Source organism: Staurois parvus, unplaced genomic scaffold (assembly GCF_062004578.1).
Source record: "Staurois parvus isolate SC_StPar_1 unplaced genomic scaffold, SC_StPar_1.0 ptg000387l, whole genome shotgun sequence".
Classification (NCBI taxonomy): Eukaryota; Metazoa; Chordata; class Amphibia; order Anura; family Ranidae; genus Staurois; species Staurois parvus.
Window position 1 is genome coordinate 545,845 of NW_028318183.1, and position 15,968 is coordinate 561,812.

At 41.6% G+C, this 15,968-nt stretch overlaps 1 protein-coding gene across 1 annotated transcript in view; it reads left to right on the top strand.

Annotated features, from left to right (window-relative positions):
• The window catches only part of IFT88 (intraflagellar transport 88), a 151,388-nt gene that overhangs the window by 39,759 nt on the left and 95,661 nt on the right, over positions 1-15,968 (top strand). The window contains exons 6-10 of the mRNA XM_089685780.1: positions 3,459-3,519; positions 3,630-3,666; positions 8,301-8,391; positions 8,480-8,584; positions 12,610-12,712. Of these exons, the coding sequence (XP_089541906.1) occupies positions 3,459-3,519; positions 3,630-3,666; positions 8,301-8,391; positions 8,480-8,584; positions 12,610-12,712 (397 nt within the window). The remainder of the gene's footprint in view (positions 1-3,458; positions 3,520-3,629; positions 3,667-8,300; positions 8,392-8,479; positions 8,585-12,609; positions 12,713-15,968) is intronic.

Sequence of the window (15,968 nt, forward strand, 5' to 3'; positions counted from 1 at the left end):
GGCATTAAGGTTTTTCATACTTTCAAACATGCGATAAGAAAGATTTTATATTGTAAGCAGCACCATTAAAATTTGTGATCCGAGTGTGTGGCGGTATTATACTATATATTTCTTTGTGTATATATATATATCGTTATCGGGATGGCGGTTATGATGAAACTGGTCTGAGTAACTAGTGTGGATGGATCCACATTGGAGTATGAGGAGGTGAAAGTGAGGATACTGGCCGAATATCATTCGTCCCATCACACAGTCAATTTGGGGATTATTATCTAAGGCCTAAAGTGATATACATATTGGTAAGGGTATTCACTCCTTACTGCAGTAGACGTGATTTATCTGTGTGTTCTAAGCACTTTAAAGAGTGATTCACCTACACGGCTCTTCACTATATATAGTGTATTGGCACACGTTTGCTGTTTACACCTTTTTCACTTTGGTGAAGTATCACTGGATGAGTTATATGATGTATATATACTAAGGATAATGCACTATGTGGTTTCTATTTCTGTTTTGTTTGAGGTAAACCAAGCTTTTACAAGACTTTGAAGAGTTTATCACTTTGTGGACAATTTTTGGACATAATTTTTGATTTTTAAGGGACATTGGTTTTCTTAAACTTTTGGACTATTGGATTTAGGACCTTTTTGATTTATATGCACTAATTGGGGATAAGGGTCATTATTTATTACTATCACTGAGCATATTATTTGTATATAATGCTGTGTCACACATTTCACAGAGCCTGCCTTCTGAGCTACAGAGGTGCTGAGAGGAGGAATTTCAGGAGGCAGAGTCAGTAGAGGAATCACTGCTGGCAGGGAGCAAGGTACTAAGGGATATGTAGTCCTTAGACATTGGAAATAAACAGTAGAGGAAGCTTCTCTCCAAGAACTACTTATCCTCTACATGATACACAAAATAGCAGGAGCACTGCCTCAATGTATGTTACATGACATGAAAAACATGCTTAAATAATAAACACACAACAATAAATTGTGAAATAAATCCTAAATGTGAAATCAAGTGAAAAAAAATCCCTTTCACACCCAGAAGATAAGTGCTCTGTGCTCCCCGCCTGTGTGCCCCCTCATTCACCAACTTTAATGGATTCTTATGGTGAAAAAAAGAGTCTCGCGCTTTTGGTGGGGCATAGGTAGTCATGCTGGAGCTTGTAGTCCTCCTGATTAAATGTTGCTTGTCGTTCCCAGTGATTCAAATGTAGAGCTGACAGATATATACATGTAAGGAATGAAGAGAGTCATCCAAAATAGTGCAATTCTGTTTATTAGTAAAGGCATACACACTGGTATTGCACTCACATGTTTCCAGATACAATAGGCATGAATCTCCAAGTGTACAATAGTAGGTCGCTAGTATTCCACAAATCTCCTAAGCTTAGCATCACCACGTCTGTGTCTGACGCATTTTGCCCCTCCCACTGGGCGTTCTCAGAGGCATAGGTCCGTGGTGATAGGTGAACACATTTATGTGATAAATCTCCGCCTCCTACACCCAGTCCGTGAGTAGTTTGTCCGAATGTATGGCGTCCGCCATCTTGGTTTTCCCAACAGGAAACCAGAAGTCTCCGAGGACCGAAAGTCAGTCCTCCGCCATCTTGGTACTCTCTCTGATATACAGTGCAGTAGATAAACTACTGCATTGTGCCGACTGGGGAATTTGCAAAGTAAACATCCAAGTCCCTCAAATAACAGTGTATAACATACTAAAATGTGTTGCCCATACACATAATGCTGATCCTGCAAGGACATCCGCTAAGCGATATAACATATATAATAATGGTGGAGCCCCCTGCTGTTAAAAAGAGGTCATACCATCACATGTTGAGCTCAATATGCACCAAATACCTGAAACCATGTGTGTAATAAATAACTAAACATAATATATAAAAACTGAATGTAGACCGTAATATAAAATATACGAAGATAAATGAAACTAAAAATTAGTAATAAAATAATTGACATCCATCTCGATATTGAGTCCCCTAGGAACTAGTGTTAAAATTGTAAATCCACTGGGATTAATTTCTCGAGATGGCTTGCCTCATGTTGGTCCCACGCCAATGTTTCTCAACCCTATCTATGCCACAAAATTTAAGTGACGTAGGATCCCTATTGTGGTGTGTTCTAAAATGATTGGATAGGCTATGATGGTGAAAGACCTTTTTGATATTAATATGTTCTCTGAGTCTTGTTTAATATTGAGTGTGCACTATTGATTGGTGTGTCCTAAACGCAGGTGATCATTATCTATCATATCCACTACATGGCCACCTCTTTCCACCACTTCCCAGAATTCCCTGCATGCTTTGCAGGAATATCCAGGAAGTTGTGGAAAGAGCTGGCCAGCAGACAGGCAGCACTGACAACATGAAAGGTAAGCTTATATTGGATTGTCAAATATACCTATTGTGTGTACACTGTGACCATAGATTTCCTTTGGCCCTCACCTCTTAGGTCAACAACTGTAAAAGTTTGGATTTCTGTCTTGGTGACAGTTGTCTTAGGAACATACAGAGGGTAAATGTCTCCAGCGGGCAAACAGACAACATTAAATACATGACAGAGGTTCTATTCTTTTCCCATTGTATTTAAAACGGAAATAAAAAGTTTTACTTTAAGCTGTCCATACTCATGGCGATCTTATAGTTTGGAATGCACAGATAACCAGTTCACATCCCCAGAGAGAAGAATATAATGGGGACGTTTACAGTGAGATGTATATAAGACTGAACAAAAAATTCTAACACAACATTAAAGTGGTTCTAAAGGCTGAAGGTTTTTTTTTTACTTTAATGCATTTTATGCTTTAAGGTAAAAAAAACCTGAGTGCAGCTCATCTCCAGACCCTCCTTTATACTTCTCTGAGCCGATCTCAATCCAGCGGTGTGCACGAGAGCAGCAGCCCTCTTGCCTCTCTCCCTACTCATAGAGTCATTGGGCTTCGGCTGCTGTCAATCACAGCCAGTGGGGCATGGGGCCGAGCCAGGCTGTGTGTGTCTATGGACACACAGAGCCCACTCGGGAGTGAGCACGCACAAATGCCCCCATAGCAAGCTGCTTGCTGTGTTGGTGGTGGTGATGGGGGGGGTCCAGGAGCACCGACTGGTCTGCTTTGTGCAAATCCATTGCACATAAGCAGATAAATATGACGTGTTTAATGTATAAAAAAAATTAAAATCATGGGTTTACAATCACTTTAACATCAGTGTTCTGATCTGATTATTCCCATCCTATGCACAGACCAGTTATCCAGCAGTTTGTACAAGGTGTAGGTTGATAAATTTCTCCTTTGATTTTTTTGTGGCTGTGTGGTGGAAAGAGGAGTGTGTAAGGCACTTGTGCTTCTTAAATAGAGACAATGGTGTTATCTATATTCATGGTCTATTTATGTTAGGGCTGTTTTTTGGTGAATATTTATTTTTTATTTTTTCTCAGGATAATGTGGCTCCGCCAATGACGGCTAGTCATGCGGTCGGTTATAGGAGAGCTCCGTTAGGTAACTATATATTATATGAATGATAGGTTGATACGTGATACATTGCTTTATTACTGAGGAGTATGCCTTACTGTACAGTTTTTCTTTTGACCCGCTGGTTCTTTCTGTAGGTCCAGTTCCTCCATTGGAAGCCAAGAATGACGATACGTGAGTATATGTTTATTTTTATTCTAGTAATTATATCAGGAGCTGTATACATATAAATAAAGTTGACCTAGTAGCATCAGATTTAGTTTTTCATGTTAAGTACAGCATAGGTAAGTAATGTGTAATTATAACGCTTACAGGTATTTATTTCCTCTTACAGACTATATAGTGCTTTCATGGACAGTGTCTTCCTATTCTTATCCCAGACTATGATGCTGGCTCAGATGATGCAGTTGTACATCCTGGTGCCTATGCAGCTCCTGGCTGTGTTCAGAAATGTCCGACATAGATCTCCCTTTGTGGCAGCCTCACGTCTTGTGACTGGCTACATAGTTATAATGCTAGCCTTATCTGGTGGAGAGGAAACTGAAGAAAAGAAAGAAGGAAAATTCTTCTTCATGTCTGCAGCAGCCTGATGACATAATGTCAGCCTAGGCAAAGCCATTAGACTGGAGTTCAATAGCTGCTTTGTAAAGGGTTAGTACACCTTTACCAAAAAACGGCCTATGCAGATAAGGGGTGTCTGTAGATAAAAAAAAACTGTGCGGCTCTGATTAAAGTTGAATAATGCCCTTGCTATAAGTGTAGACCTTTTACGTACCTCATGAAGCCTGACTGGAATACTCCCAGAACATTGCTAAGTGAGGTCTAGTCATTCCTGCCACCTCCACAGACACCATGTACAGAGCCAATCCAACCAGCTCTGTAACTTGGCATAGCTGTGATTGGTCATATACAGTCACAGATGTTAACAATGTCGTGTTTACATTTGTGAGGCTGCCACTTCCACATACAACAGAGGAAGAGGAAAAAACATGAACTAATGAATGAATGTCTCTGTGATCTGCATATTAACCACTTCATCTCTCTTATCCTGCACATCTGCACATTATCCCTTCATCTTAATCCTTTTACTGTATGTGACTTTGTGCATTACCCCCCTTTACCTCCTCCTCCCTCGTGTATAGCCTGTATGCACTGTATCTAGTCAACCTTACCTAGCTCCATGTTATAACCCCCTCAATACCAGCATATTTCTTCATTTACAAAAAATTGGGACAGAAAAGAAGATCATATTGGGCTATCTACTTCCCAAAAAAGGGTCACTCATACTATCTGGATATTTTTATTTCTAACAGAAAGCTAGGGAAACCGATTTATTTTCAAAACGTTTGACATTTGTTCCTTTTGTAGTAAAAAAATTTAGTTACTAATTGCCTTGAACAGAAAGCTGTATGTGTCTCAAAAGATGACATAACCTTCATTTGTGTACGATGTTGTTCTTCATTTGTGTACGATGTTGTTCTTCATTTGTGTACAATGTTGTTCTTCATTTGTGTACAGTGTTGTTCTGTAATTGTTAGTCTAACTATATCCTAGCACCGAAAAGTGAAAAAATGGCCTGGTAATGAATGGGTATTGCAGGCTGGTACTCAAGTGGTTAAAGAATTAGGTTAACCAAAACTGATATTTCAGACGTAGGTAGAGTCATGAACAGGCTTCTTTTTATGTCTATGGAATCCCAGCAGACTGAATTTCCTGTTATGTTAGGTGTTTCTACCCACCTTTAAGAGTTCCTATCACGTACCTGGTGATGGAGGCCAGTGGAGAGAGGGCTTCCATTGCGGCTAAGTTCCGGAATCCCCTGAGAGTGGGAAAGCGGGAGTCAGGCCCAAAGTTGCACAGGTCACCTGTAGGAGTACTGGTTGGTGGTCCACTCAGAAGCACAGCTGGTGCACGGAGATAGGTATGCAGACAGGAGGCGCCTGTGCCTGGTATGCAAGCCCTTCCGGGATTTGGATCTTTACCGAGTAGTCGGTTCAAGCCAAGGTCAGGTACCAGGTGGGAATCAGAGTGGACGTAGTCAGATGGGAAAGCCGAGGTCATTCACAGAGGAGCGGGAGAGAGAGTATCCGTAAGTCAAGCCGAGGTCAGATCAGGGGTAAATCAGAGTAGACAGGTCCAGGAGCAAGCCGAGTCGGTAACAGGAAATCACAAGTCAGAATCTCAGGAACAGGGCACGGGGAGTTAGAGATCATCCAGCAACCAGAGGAAGCGATGAGCCTCCTTATAAAGGTCGTCTAGCACCAGACTGAGGCTGATGTGCCCTTCTGCGGCCATGTAGAGTATTGGCAGAAATTACATCTTCCAGAACTCCTGCCGTGGACAGGACCCAGACAGTTCCTTTCTTGCTGCTGCACTCTCTATAATACTGAGATGTTCCATTCGGGCGCCGGGCAGGTAGTTTTTTTTTTTTCACCTTTAGCCCTGTTGCAGACAAGCAGCATGGCTCACCTGTCAGGCGGAAGCATTCGGGCAGCAACGCTGCCACCTGATTGCTTCCACACAGCCCACAGTGCCAGCCTTTTTATTTTTAAAAAATTAACGTTACACCCAAGCATATAACCCCCACATATGTTTGCACATACAAATATAAAAGTATCCGCTGGGGTGCCTACTCATGAAAACAACAATTGCGCTACACATGTTGCATATCACCGCGCACGCCAGAATGAGAGCAATAATTCTAGCACCAGACCTCCTCCATAACTCCCCTTTCCTGATGTGCACCCAATCGTTGCTCATTGCACTGCAAGGTCTCTCCCCTCCCTGCTAGTCCCCGGGTGCGGTGCTGGAGACAGGGAGGGAGGGGGAGATAAACAGTGCAATGTTACAAATATTAAACGTTTAAGTCGCCATAAAGCCCTTTTTGTTTTTAAAAGCCCCAGACATTACTTAAAGCAGATTTAAATCTGGTTCTGGTTAAAATTTATTTTTTTTATCTGGACAAGTAGATTGTCATGAAGGATAAGTAGATTGGGACACCGATTTAGTCCCTTGACAAGTAGTAATTTCCACACCCCTGATTAAAAAGATACAGCAGTGTAAGTGGAACAACCTCCCTCTAGCCAGTATGAAAACCTGACCTGAGAACAATCAGCTACAGAATGTCTTAGGCAGGCCATAGACAGGATGGCCGATAAACGAAAAATCAGTCGGCACCATTGCCGATACTGCCACCATCGTCCACGAAAAACGGCCAACGGGCTGGCCCCACTAACGGCGTGACTATCGGCCGATTTTTCGTGCGGACCCGTCTATGGCCTGCATTAGATATCCAGTATCTACCAGAACAGATAATAACCAGATCACCATAATTTTTTTGAGAAAACTGTGATATTCACATAAATAGATGTATATAGAAATAAATTAGGTTGCAGCTTTTAACATTTGTTTCACTTTTTAAAACTAATCTCAGTACTGGCTTGGTATGTTTGTGCAGTAATCGTTTGGAATAATATTATAATTGGAATTATAATATTTGGTCTTTCTGAAATTTTAGAGATGTACAGTATATGAATATGATCACACTTAAGTTTATCAAAAGTTAAAACTGTTTTGTTTAAAATTTGGATAGTGTCTCAGTGAAAGTGGTCACCAGGACATATAGAGAGGGTGAGTCTCTCCAGAGGGGAGGAACACAAAACCGCAATAAAAAAAGCTGACAGCGGTTCTAATCCTTCGCCATTTTATTAAAAAAACTGTTCCCTTTCAGCCAAGAAAGCTGCTATCTTTTTTTTTTTCTTCCAATTCTTGATTTTGAAGTATCAGCATGACAATTAAAAATTAAAAATACATATAACCACATAGGATGCAAAGAGTGAGACACAGCGTGACATTTCACATAGGCATAAATATGACAAGGGTCCATGGACACAACAATTACAAACATAAGCTAGGTAGCCATATACTATATCCCACCTATGAACCAAGGTCATACAAATCCTCCCTTTCTCTTTACTTATTTTCTGGGGGGGTTAACATTGAACCCCAGGTCATTGGGGGAAGAAGAAAAAAAGGTGGGGGGAAGCTGCCATCTTAGCCTCTGTTTGATCTGCAGCTGCCATGATGCTGCACATGTGATCATTTATGACACCAGGCATTTCATGGTTTGACAGTTTGGTTGAGGACACAAGCAAATGTGACAGCATTCCCGGCATGCCAGGAATGTAACTGCTTTTTGAAACCATTAAATCAATGGGTTATATAGGGATATATTTATTAAAGCAGCGTGTATGTATGTTATGTATTCTGTAACTGTCAAGAATGCACCACAGAGCTATGATATTTAACAAACACAAGGGGGTGCTGTTTTAACATGCCTTTGCAATGAAGTGCTTTTAGATTCCTGTTACCTAACCCAGCCTTTTTCAAGTCTTTAGGTTTCTTCAGGGGTGCCTTGGCAAAACCTAAAAATTGCCAAAAAATTGTATACAAGTCAGCGGATGGATCAAGCCTGCCTTTTAGTTACACAAAGCCACAGGTTTTCTTTGTGCACCACTAACGATGGGTGTCCTACATGTGCAGATGTTCCCGCGTTCTGTAAAACCTGTATATTAGTTTCGTTTTTTACATTTTGAAATGGGTGCTTCAAGATAGTACAGAATTTTAAAGGGTGCCTTGACTGAAAAAAGGTTGAGAAACACTTACCTAACCTATAAGCATTCTGCAGCTTCTTGCATTCATTATTTGATAGCAAATTTAATACAGATGTAAATAAATATAGGCCTTTTTTATCTATATTGTTGAGTATTTCTGCATTACCTGATTATGAGTCTTCTTATTTCTTTTAGACCAGAGGAAAAGATTAGACAATTAGAGAAACAAGTTAATGAGCTAATTGAAGAAAGCTGTATTGCTAACAGCAACGGAGATTTAAAGTCTGTGAGTTTATATTTACATTGCACATTTAGCAACAATATTCTGTCTGAGTTGTGTATAACATCAGAATATTCTCCTTCTGATTTATTAGGCCCTGGACAAAGCAAAGGAAGCTGGGAGAAAGGAGAGAGTTTTGGTCAGACAAAGAGAGCAGATACTGTCTCTGGAGACTATTAACCTGGACTTGACATATTCAGTATGTACAGATTTGTTTTTAAATAGATCTGTAGTGTGCATTAGGCTGCAGGGATGCATGGAGAAAGCAATCTGACTGCAGATTTAAGTTTTCTAGTGCAAGTAAGTTTAAAAAAGAACTTCAGATCAGGACAGTAGACATCCATAAACCTACATAATATCAGATTGTGTCTTCATATGTCATATGTTTTAAGATTTTTTGTGAGTTCCATAGACCCCTATATTGAATATAAAAGGAAATCTGTACTGAGGACAAACCAAAAGAAAGTGGAAGTTGTAACTCACTTGCTAGTGACCACGCCTTAGAATTCTACTTTCCATCTGTCACAGGGTAGTTACAGCGGATATGTGAACCTTTGGAAGGTTACTTTGATAACTATCCATACTCCCCTACACACATCCATATATCTGAATTAAAAAAAACCTGCTATGTGTAACAACTCAAAAACCTACATAAAAAAACTTATACTGGACTGCTGCTGTAACAAAGGTAAGCACTCCCTCTATAAACTAAAATACCACTATGTTTCACAGCACTTTCTGTTGTGTGTGCACACAAGTTATCACAAATAAACTAAAAATATGTGGATAAATGCATATATAAAATGCTAGGTGCTTAAATTAATATTCCTTGCATATCTACTGCTTCCACTTCATGTCTACTTCATTAATCTTATGGTGTTTGCCAATAAAACAAGTAAACTAAACCATGTTCAAATACATATACAACATATAAACAAAGAAACGTGATGGCAGAAAACAGACCAAGTAGTCCAGTGGTCGGCAAGCCGCGGCTCGCGAGCCACATGCGGCTCTTTACCCAGTCTAATGCGGCTCTTCTGTGTGCCGGGCGCCTGCTCCCCTCCCTCCTCTCGGTCGGCCGCTCCCCTGCCTCCTCTCGGTTGGCAGCCCCAAAAGTCCGCGCGGACCTTTTAATCCGGCTTGCGGATGTGGCTGTCAGGATGTGTGTAGGCGGGGCAGCGTGCCGAACGTGAGGGGAGGGGAGCTAGGCTCCTCTCACAGTCCGCCCTGAAGACCCGAACGGCGCGGGAAGACAGCGAGAGGAACGCAAAAGGTAAGTGAATTGACACGGGGGACTTGGCTTACTAGAAGGGGGGGGGGGGGAATAGTACTGTGGGGGATGAAATACTATATGAGGGATGAATTACTTTATGAGGGATGAAATACTATATGGGGGGATGAAATACTATATAGGGGGATGAAATACTATATGAGGGATGAATTACTATATCAGGGATGAATTACTATATGAGGGATGAAATACTATATGGGGGGATGAAATACTATATGGGGGGATGAATTACTATATGAGGGATGAAATACTATATGGGGGGATGAAATACTATATGAGGGATGAAATACTATATGGGGGATGAATTACTATATGAGGGATGAATTACTGTATGAGGGATGAAATACTATATGGGGGGATGAAATACTATATGAGGGGATGAAATACTATATGGGGGGATGAAATACTATATGGGGGATGAAATGCTATATGAGGGATGAAATACTATATGAGGGATGAAATACTATATGAGGGATGAATTACTATATGGGGGGATGAAATACTATATGGGGGGATGAAATACTATATGGGGGGATGAAATACTATATGAGGGATGAATTACTATATGAGGGATGAAATACTATATGGGGGGATGAAATACTATATGGGGGGATGAAATACTATATGAGGGATGAATTACTATATGGGGGGATGAAATACTATATGAGGGATGAATTACTATATGAGGGATGAAATACTATATGAGGGATGAAATACTATATGGGGGGATGAAATACTATATGAGGGATGAAATACTATATGGGGGGATGAAATACTATATGAGGGATGAAATACTATATGAGGGATGAATTACTATATGGGGGATGAAATACTATATGAGGGATGAAATACTATATGGGGGATGAAATACTATATGGGGGATGAAATACTATACGGGGGATGAAATACTATACGGGGGATGAAATACTATACGAGGGATGAAATACTATACGGGGGATGAATTGCTATGGGGGATGAATTACTATATGGGGGATGAATTACTATGGGGGATGAATTACTATATGGAGGATGAATTACTATATGGGGGATGAATTACTATATGGGGGATGAATTACTATGGGGGATGAATTACACTATGGGGGATGAATTACACTATGGGGGATGAATTACACTATGGGGGATGAATTACTATATGGGGGATGAATTACTATGGGGGATGAATTACTATATGGGAGATGTATTTTCAGTTTTAAAAATGTGGCTCTCAAAATAAATTTCAATCATGGTTTTGGCGAGATTTGGCTCAGTTGAAAAAAAAGGTTGCCCACCACTGAAGTAGTCCATCGGGTCTTTTTAACCGCCTCCCGCCCGCCATATAAGGAAATGTCGAGCAGCCAGCGGCTCTCTCGTCCTCCCACTCTAACTACGCATGCACGCCCCCCAGGGGCCTAGATCAATGAACAAAGTAAAGAGCCAATGACACAAGCTCTATCATGTGATCAGCTTTGTCCAATCACAGCTGATCACATGTTAAACAGGAAATGCCGGTTATCGGCAGTCCTCTCCTTACGCTGACAACGCATGAGAAGAGGAGAGCTGGTAAGCGGCATTCCTCAGAGAGGACATCTGCACTGATCATTAGGGCACTGATGATCAGTGTAGCCCCATCAATGCCACATACCAGTGCACATCAGTGCCACATATCAGTGCCTACCAGTGCACATCAATGCCACATATCAATGGCGCCTAACAGTTCCAATCAGTGTCATATATGAGTGCTGTATTTCAGTGCCCAAAAGTGATGCCTGTCAATGCCCACCAGTGATGCCTGTCAACGCCCATCAGTGCCACCTATCTGTCCCCATCAGTGCAGCCTATGAGTGCCCATCACTGCAGCCTCATTAGCGCACATCAGTGAAGCAGAAAAATGACTAATTTACAACATTTTATAACAGAAGCTAAGAAAAAATGTTTTTTTCAAAATTTTAAGTCTTTTTTAGTTTGTTTTCAAAAAATAACAAAACCCAGTGGTGATTACATACCACCAAAAGAAAGCTATATATGTCTCAAAAAAAAGATACAAATTTTGTTGGGTGCAGTGTTGCATGACCGCACAATTGTCATTCAAAGTGCGACCGTGCTGAAAGCTGAAAATTGGCCTGGGCAGGAAGGGGATAAAAGTGCCCAGTAGACAAGTGGTTAAAGCCATCTACTGTTGACTGGCTAACTGCCTCTGCTGGAAGTTTATTCCAAGCATCAACTACCCTTCCAGTAAAATAATACATAAAGTGATTTGTGCTCAAGATGCTGTTCCCTGCAGATCCACCGCTTCCACTTTGCACCTAAAGTACTTCTTTCATCTTACAATATTTGCTGCCATATTAAATAAGTGAAAAACATGTGCAAAGTTATGTAAATATACAATATTTTGTGCTCAATATAGTGTTCTCTGCAAATCCACTGCTTCCACTTTGCATCTACTTCATGTAGCTTATTTTACTGAAAAAAAAGTCCATGAATCAATGAAAAGTTCATAACGTGTGAAAGTGCTCTGTGCTCAAAACTGTGCCAGCTGTAGTATAGCCACTGCCTTTTTCCACTTCTTGCACATGTGATGGTGAGGGTGCCCCCTTAGTAGTTCTTCCCAACATAGTGTAAAACCTTTTATTAAAAGTAAATATTAAAAGCTGCACTCACATAAGAACAGATGCAAAACAATGCTTTATCACCAGGACTTGGAGGTTCTGTGTGTTCCATGGGCAGGAAGTGATGTCACTGGAACCGGAAGTGGCATTCTCCATTTTTCACCCCACACTGGGCATCCTCAGGAAACATGTAGAACACAACTTCCAGTTCCGATGCTCTTTTACATTCACGCATCTACCTAGGGTGGCAGACATCATCATAACTGTTAACACACTCCTCCTTCTTTATAGCTGTATGTAAATTTATTGTTCTTAAATTTATAACAGGTGCTGTTAAACCTGGCCACCCAGTACTGCAACAATGAGATGTATACAGAAGCCCTAAATACTTATCAAGTGATTGTGAAAAATAAAATGTTCAGCCAGGCAGGTATGTGCCTTTTATTAACTTTTTTTTTTAATAAACTGCAAATAAACTTTCCACTGGTGTGAGAATTTCAAATTCCTAGATGGGTAGAACAGTTCACATATAGGGGAAGATTTACTAAAACTGGTGCGCTCAATATCTGGTGCAGCTGTGCATAGTAGCCAATCAACTATTAATTTCAGCTTGTTCAGTTAAGTCTTGGCAATAAAACCTGGAAGCCAATTGGTTTCTATGCAGAACTGCATCAGATTTTGCACTCTCCAGTTTTAGTAAATAACCCCCATACAGTCAAATAAAAAAGTTAGCACATTGGAGTTTATTTAAAAAGAGTGCAAAATCTGGTGTAGTTCTGCATAGAAACGAATCAGCTTCCAGGTTGTAATACCAAAGCTTAATGGAACAAGCTGAAGTCAGAAGCTGATTGGCTACCATGCACAGCTGCACCAGTTTCTGAGTGCACTAGTTTTAGTAAATCTCCCCTTGTATATCCCATGGAAATTGGTGACTTTTTTTCAACGCATTTGAATGGGTCAATGTTAGATCTTCGTTCAAGCCATGCCTACAGATAAAGGTGATATACTTGAACAGATTAAACATGAAAATTACATGATGTAATTCATTCTTATATTTTAAATGAAGGAAAATGCAGATTTGTCACATAGGAAATTAGGCAAATTCCTACATTTACCACCAATTGAGATCCATGATATTAGAATTAATTGCTCCAGATTAAGCATCAATGGTGTGAACTTGCTTAAGGCGTATTTAGGTGGAACCCATCTGATTTAAACCTTGATATCTAAGGTCTGGTCTTTATTAATCTATGTCATCATGTCAAGAGTTAAGACATTCAGAATAAAATTTGTGGGAGCTACGAACCTGGCAAGGGAATTAAAAAAATCACTAAAGTATTCAAAATCAGTTCTCCAGCCATAAAAAAAATAAAATAATTGTTAAAAAAAATGTCCAAATTTGGCTGACCCAGTAAATTCAGCCAAAGAGATGCTAAAAAAAACTCTCCATTCTCCAAGAACCCCAAAATGTCAAAGTGCTATCTGCACAAAAGTTAAAGTTGAACTTTTAACAGATCTTTCAATACAATAAAGATCTAGAGCAGGGCTTAAAATTTAAAGTCCTGAGCTACTAGCCAGGACTTGAGAGTTACTCGCCACCAGTTGCCCCACCCAAACCCTACCCTGCCCCACCCTTAATTCCTCCCTTAAACACGCACTCGTAAATTATCTCATGAAATGGCAATTGTTATAGGTTTTATGCAGAATGAAGGAAGAAAGGAAATGGAAGAAGGGGAGGGGTGGAAGAAAGGGAGAAAGCGGGGGGAGAGTTGGAAGGAAGGGAGGGGTTGAAGGAAGGATGGTGTCGGGGTCCTGTCCACGGCAGAAGTTCTGGAAGATCTGGCATTTCTGCCAATACCCTGCATGGCTGCAGAAGCACGCATCAGCCTCAGTTTGGTGCCAGACAGCCTTTATAAGGAGGCTCATCACTTCCTCAAGTTGCTGGATGATCTCTAGCTCCCTGTGCCTTGTTCCTGTTTCCCGTTTTCTGTGATTGTGACCTGTGATTTTCTGATACTGACTTGGCTTGCACCTGGACCTGTCTACTCTGATTTACCCCTGATCTGACCTTGGCTTGGCTTACGGATACTCTCTCTCACTCCTCTGTGTATGACCTTGACTATCCTATCTGACTACATCTGCTCTGATTCCCACCTGGTAACTGACCTTGGCTTGAACCGACTACCCAGTAAATAGCTAAATCCCGGAAGGGCTTGCATACCACACACAGGCGCCTCCTGTCTGCAGACCTATCTCTGTGCACCAGCTGTACTTCTGAGTGGACCACCAACCAGTACTCCTACAGGCGACCTGTGCAAGTTTGGGCCTGACTCCCGCTGTCCCACTCTCAGGGGAGTCTGCAACTTAGCCGCAAGGGAAGCTCTCTCTCCATTGGCCTCCATCACTAGGTACGTGATAGATGGGAAGGAGGGGTGGGTGGAAGGAAGGAAGGGAAGGGTGGGTGAAAGGAGCGAAGGGAGGGGTGGAAGGAAGGAAGGGAGTAGTGAAAGGGAGGGGTGGATGGGTAGAAGGAAGGGAGGGGTGGGTTGGTGTAAGGAAGGAAGGGAGGGAGGAGTGGGTGAGTGGAAGGAAGGGAGGAATGGGTGGGTGGAAGGAAGGGAGGGTTTTAAGGAAGGATGGGATGGGTGGAAGAAAGGAAGGAGTGGGTGGAAGACGGGTGGGTGGAAGGGAAGGAAGAGGTGGGTGGAATAAAGGTAGGGTGGACTCACATGACTCAGTCAGAAGCATCACAGCTGTCAGCTGCTCTGTGTTCAATTTCCAGGGGGAGGCAGAGCAGATCCAACCTCTCTCCCCTCTTCTCCTATTGGTCTGGAGGATAGGGGGAGGGGCTGGGCACTGAGGAGCACACATCCGGCGGGGGAGAAGGGCCAGAAAGAAACGGAATGTTCGGGGATGATCTGTGACAAGCAGCCATCTCCTGTATGACTTTCAATGAAGCAGCTGGAAGCCGCATCTCCTTCTCTCCCTCCTGCAGCTTTCAGCTGCTTCATTGAAAGCCATACAGGAGATTGCTGCTTGTCACAGATCATCCCGAACATTCCGTTTCATTCTGGTCACCCCCCTTGCTTGTCACCGCCCCTCCCACAAACCCCTAGTCCCGGCGCTACCTGCCCCCACCTTATTTCCACTCGCCCAATGCGAGCGGGTGAGTGGAAATTCCGAGGGCTGATCTAGAGTACGTTTGCAAACCCACAAAAGAATAGCACAAAAAAGAAGAAACAGTTATGGGCTGGTTTAGTCAAAATCCTGTTTTGAATTCCATTGAAATGTTGTGAGGAGATTTGGTATGGTAAGTTTATGTAATTAAAACCACAAATACCTTGCAACTGAATATTTTTTCACGTAGGAGTGGTCAAAAATTTCACAATGCTGATAGTAGGAACAATGTAATGTAAGTAGCTAATTCCCTGTGTTTTAATGCACTGTAAGGAAGTACGAATCATGTCTCATAAAGCATCAGTTTATAGTAGGCTATGTGACCCAAAGCTGCAACCTGTAGCTATTGTGCGCAGTGCAAACCAACAGTGAGCTTCCTTGGGTAGGAACTTGCATTCATCTACATCAGTAAACTGTGTTCTCCTGGAGAGGAGCCGTCCCTGCTAGGAGAACACAATGATTACTGCTAGCAGCTAAAAATTCAGCAGGCTGGTTGTACCCAAGTCGAT